At 37.2% G+C, this 6,000-nt stretch overlaps 1 protein-coding gene and 1 pseudogene across 1 annotated transcript; both read right to left on the bottom strand.

Annotated features, from left to right (window-relative positions):
• LOC104709255 lies at positions 239-961 on the bottom strand. The gene has a single exon (XM_010425900.1). It carries the CDS (start codon positions 959-961, stop codon positions 239-241), a length of 723 nt encoding a protein of 240 aa, XP_010424202.1.
• Positions 1,920-3,540, bottom strand: LOC104706430 (annotated as a pseudogene).

Here is a 6,000-nt window from a genome sequence, read left to right as displayed (position 1 = left end):
AGATGTTACATCTGCAAGAAGAAGGGACATTATGCGAAACAATGTCCTAACAAGAAGAAGAGAGACAACCTCCTTGGCTACTTGGCACAAGTTGAAGATATTGACGACTCGGATATTGAATCCATCTTTTCCCTTGATGATGAACCAACTGATGATACAGTTCTTGCAATGGGTATGGAGTTTGAAGATGAATCTTCAGAAGAGGATACTGGAGATGAAAGCGATAGAGACGATCAGTTCATGTTGTTTGATCTGGATTTGATTGTGTGGTTGTGGTTGTGTAGAGGTCAAACAACATGAACTGATCGTCTCTATCGCTTTCATCTCCAGTATCCTCTTCTGAAGATTCATCTTCAAACTCCATACCCATTGCAAGAACTGTATCATCAGTTGGTTCATCATCAAGGGAAAAGATGGATTCAATATCCGAGTCGTCAATATCTTCAACTTGTGCCAAGTAGCCAAGGAGGTTGTCTCTCTTCTTCTTGTTAGGACATTGTTTCGCATAATGTCCCTTCTTCTTGCAGATGTAACATCTATCTGATTTTTTGAAACCTCTTTGGGTTTTCTTTCTGAAGAATTTCCATTTCTTTCTCGAAGATAGCTTTGGATAATTCTTCTGCCACTTGCTTCTGTAGCTTTTTTCTTTTCCATGACTTGTAGAACAATGGCATTTCTTTTCTCTGCATTTGATACTGAGTTTCGGCCGATCACATGCTTTTCCTAGAAGTTTTCCTTGTTCCTGAAGCTGTTTGAAAAACTTCTGGTGGTTGCATAGCTTTTCAAGGGCTGCCAGAGAAATTTGATATATTTCTCCGAGTGAAGCTTGATTGAGAGGCATATTCTTGAGAGACAATACCCTTGACGTTTCATTTCCAAGTGGTTCTGGAAGTGAATTCAGGTACGCCTGTTTGAGGTTGACATCATCTATTCCATTTAGGGCATAGAATCTCTTTGACATCCGCTCATAATGTCTTTCAAGATCCTTCCTCTTGAAGGAACATCATCTCATGCTAAGATATTCTTCTCTTGCTTGGATAGTATAGTGATCCCATGTGCCGAGAAATTCATTATGAATGTGTCCCACCAAAGCATCGATTGTTGGAGATTGTCGGATTTGTAATTGTCGATATTGACCTAGGCTTATCCACCATTGCCTGAGACGTCCTTGGAATTTAGCCACCAGTTTATCAATCGATGTAGGTAAAGTGGCTCCTGGGTTAAGTTGTTGTTCTGTTAGCCATGCATGCATCTCATATACTTTGTCACGCCATTTTGAAGGGGGAACATCATCAAAAGAGAAACCCTTATGTGGTTCTGTACTAAACCGCGGGTTTCCTTCTGTCTGATCTTGTCCAGTTCTTGGGTTTCTTCATATACGTTTCCACCTTCACTCTCTATGTCTTCTTCAACCACAGCAGGTGAAGCCATCATAAAATGTGGGATCATGGCCTCATCATTCTCATCTTTTAATGTTGTTGGTACCTTATTCATCATACTTCCTTGAGAAAGTCTTTTTTCTTGTTTTGCGACCTTCTCGAGAAAAACAGTGATTGGATTAGCGTGCTCCACCATGAATTGCATTTTGCTGGCTTCGGGTTGGTCTTGAGATTTTGATGTCTCGGTAAGCGGTTTGGGTGGTTCAAGTATGGCTTCCTTCCCTGGTCTTTTTTCTGTTGGCTTTTTCTTTTTGGTAGACTGTTGTTCATAGAGAACTTTTGTTGGTAAGAAGGAGGATGCTCCAAAAATACTTGGGTCTTGGGAAAAAGATAAAGGTTGTGTTTGGGCTGTGTAAGGTGGTGTGTAGATGGGATATGGTGTAAAAAGGTCATATGGAGTTGGTGGTTGAGTTTTGGGTTGGTTTTGTAAGGAGTGTAATTGAGCTTTAAGGGACTTTAGCTCGGACTCTTTTTGGAACATGAGGGGAGAGTTCATGGAGACAGTAGTTGCAAGGTGGAGAAGTTCTTGGTGGAGAGAGATTATCTTTTTGGTGAGTTCTTTAATGGAAAGGTCCATGATGGTTACCTTTTTGTCAATCTGGCTTAATAGATGGTTTTGGGTTACGGCGTTCTCCGACTGCCAGTTTAACGTTGCTTCTGCGGCACTGATCTGCTTTACTGAACCATCTGGATTCTTAACATTTGGATTCCGGATTTTCCATGAGTGCTTTATATTGCTTTCTTCAAACTCCTTGGATGGAAATGGTGAATCCTGCTGGGATGGGGGTCCGAACATGTAACTTAGTTGTACCTCTTCTTTTTCAGGTGTTGTGGGAGTTGAGCCACCTGAATACAATACATAGTATTCAAAATTCTTGCCACTTGGTTCTCCGAGAAGGCCAACTTGTGGATCTCCAGACTCAAATCGTTCTTTGAGAATTTGTTGTGTAGTTTTCTTTTTTCTCCTACGCCTTGGGGTGTCATCATCATCAGAACTATTCATCTGACAGTGTTGGCAATCGCAAACATCAAAGAATTTGTGGCCTGTTTCATCTTGGAAAGAGTAAATGGGATCTCCCAACGAATCAAAGGATGAGATCGGAACACCATCTAAACGTGGATTGATCTCCAAGGTTTGAGTGTCTTCAAAAGGAGTAATTGTATTGATTTCTGTGCAGAAAGCCGTTGGTCTTGACTTTTCTTCTTGTTGCTTGAAGGCAATCTCTACAGCTCCATCTTTTCTCCTATGAATAGAAGAGTCCACCGATTGTATTGGGGTACTCCGGTCATGGAGTTTTTCGTAATTGGTAACCCATGATTCTGGAAGTAACTTGACAAGCTCATCTCTAGGAATCTGTCTAGGAATATGGATGCACGACGGGCTATGCTGTGACTCCAATTGTATGAGTAGTGCATCTTCAGTGTCTCTTGGGAGACTTAAGTCCATTGCATGATTTTGGACTCTGTACGCCATTTGATGGTGAAGTGTTGCCGCATATGTGTTTCCAATCTGTGGAGCGCCTGTGATTTGCAGCTGGATTTGCATGTTCTGATATATTTGAGGGTCTTCCAATGCCACGTTGAAATTTGGGAAGAGGGTGACGAAAACAGTGCCAGCGTTTAGTGTTGTCTGGATAGTTGCAATACAAGCATGCTGGTATTCCTTGTATCGGGTGTCAAGGAGAGCTACCCGTGCTACAACTGGTAAGCCTTTTCTGCCATGGAGTGTTAGCGCCAAACGTATTGCTCCATAGTGAAGATGAGTATATCCTTGAGTTCGCCAATGATGTATCATGCCTTCATTGATTCTGAGGGGAATCATCTGTTCTGTTTCTGTCGCCGGGATAAGGTGTTGTTCCAACGGAGAGGCTAGAACAAGCTCCTTTGCATTATGTTTGTTAGGGACAAACACCTGGCGAATGTCTTTTGGAAAAGTGGAATTTGGTTTGGTGAAAGCTTTGTAAGGATTAAGTAATGGGAGTTGGGTAATAGGAACTTTGCTATCATCACTCACATACTCTACTTCATATAAGTAATCAATCTTTTTAGAAGTTGATCGTCGAAAAGAAGGGGTTTTAGACAAAGAAGATGAACTTTCCATAATATAGGATAGAACCAGAAACCAAGACAGAATACTATAACTCTCTTCTAACCATTGAAGTAATAACAGTCCATAAGTTGTCTCCCTGTTTTATTTTACCTACTACGAATATAGAGAAATCAATCAAGAGGTGCTTAGCTACGCAAACCGAGGCAAAACTATTGCAACATTAAAAGCCTCAAGGTACTTCGAGCATTACAACCTCATAGAAATTTTTCTCCATACCGTTTTTTCTTAGCATAGTTAGATTTCTGATGTGGAGGATCCATTAATATGGCAACCACAGAGCATACTTTCATACTAGCATGGCAGAAGACAACGTTATGGCGTATTACCTTTCTGGAAGAGAAGAGCTAGAGTTTAGACTGCCATGGCTTTGATACCAAAATTACACACACATAGTGGTACAACCACTTAGGAGGTTTTTAGGATCAATGCTAAGTATTTAGGAAGTATTTTGGACAAAGATTATGTAAGAATTTAAGAAAGATCTTTATACAATGGGATAATCACACCATCCTCACATTCCGTAAATAATCAAAACAAAATAGACCAGATGATTTGTCTTCAGAATAACACATATGGAACTGTGTGATGTGAATGATGATGTTACAGAACATCATTATTTGTCTTCATTGTTCCTTAAGAGACAAATTCCTAATTCTATCTCTATTATTATTTCAGTTTATATTTTAAAAAATTCCTAATTCTAACCCTATTATTTTTTTCAGATTATACTAAAAAAGTTCCTTAATATAGAGAAACACTAGGACACTTGAAAGCTGAAACGAAAGTAAGTATCATTCGAGAAAAATATTTCCAACCTATCTATCATGTAGGAACATAAAAAAAAAGGTTGAAAACCAGATGTAGTATGAAGATGATTCTCATAAGTCGTAACTTTTGTAAAAATGCTAGAAAAACATATCAAATCATAAACACACGTAAAGTGCGGGGAAACACACATGGATTTGTCTCTGACGAATTGGAGTAATCAAATTTCCTAGATGTCATCATAGGCGTCTTTCGATGAACAGAAAAATGCAAACCCTCCATTTTTAAGAAAAAGCAACGTGATAGATTACCATTAGATGTCGTGGTTTGTTAGAGAAAATGATGGATGATTGAATATAGCGAAACAGTTTAATATTATTTGTTGTTGCCTGATTCTGTATCAGAAGATGGAACTTCAATTCCAGAAATTAGGCAAACCTAATGGAAATCATGTAATGTTTGACTACTACCTAAAAATCAAAATGAAACTTCACATTTTTTTTAAAAGATAGGTTCCAGCCACCCTAAATATTTCAATACAAAATTTGGTGTAAACTGTGAAGTAACTAATTGAACTTCAAATCCACGAAAATTATCAAAAATCAATTTGAATTTATAATATTTAAAAAGATAATATTATTTTCTTAATTTATGTGAAATTGCAAAACAAATTAAGTATAATATTTCGTAATTTCAACCAAAAAAATAATATTTATTTCATAGAGACAAATAAATGGCCAAATAATTTTTTTGATATAAATATACTTATGAACTTGAATAATTCTTCATTTCTTACCATTTACATAGTTTACCCAAAAAAAAAAAAAAAACTCATCACCGAAAAAATCCTTGTTTAAAAAGCTTTTAGACACCTTGCAGTTTTCGTAACACTGAAAAAAACTGGGTTAGTTAAGAATTATGTTGTTCAACAAACTAATATTAGTTGAATCGCAAATAGTAGTATTGATTTTGAAAGATTACCACTGTAAAATCTATTGCCTAACTTACATTATGCATTTACACAGACAGGCCCACACAACAAAAGCTTCTTTCTCGTTACATTCATCAAAACATAATGAGTATTGCTTTAATATGGATGAGGGTTGGGTGGAAACTCTATTGCTAATTGTTATTTGTTATTTAGGCAAAATAGCCTGGGATGTCATTATGATTCAATAGAAAGCATAATGCAATATGTCAAGAAAGAACTGAAGAAGTATAGATTTGAAACAAAATTAGAAAGTGGAACAAACGTTAAATGTTAAAGGGGTTAGATGAAAGGTGTTATTTTGGTAGAGAGAAATAATTATCTATCTACCCCATTCCACTTCCTCTAAACTCACAACCATTTGTTTTTTTTTTTTTGTAATTGTCAGCAACCTTAAATCACAATAACAAAACAATAAACGAGAATTAACATACCGCTTTCACCTACACCTCAAAAGTCAAAAACCACCCCACAGAAAAAATAACAGTGGACTGTGTTTAGTGGACCAAAAATATTAATTTAACGTACGAAACTGAATTAATCAAAATTGTAATTGGATACTAGCTCCTAAATCCTTATCCTAATATAAAATGATTACACAACTTTGTTATTTCATTATCCAAAGTCGGTGGAAAGCCACGTCACAATCAACCAATATTGCTAGTAGAGCTCGTCCTGGCCTCCTGTTTTGTTGTTGT

The sequence above is a fragment of the Camelina sativa genome, chromosome 8, assembly GCF_000633955.1.
Source record: "Camelina sativa cultivar DH55 chromosome 8, Cs, whole genome shotgun sequence".
Taxonomy (NCBI): Eukaryota; Viridiplantae; Streptophyta; class Magnoliopsida; order Brassicales; family Brassicaceae; genus Camelina; species Camelina sativa.
This window is presented reverse-complemented; position numbering and strand designations above follow the sequence as displayed.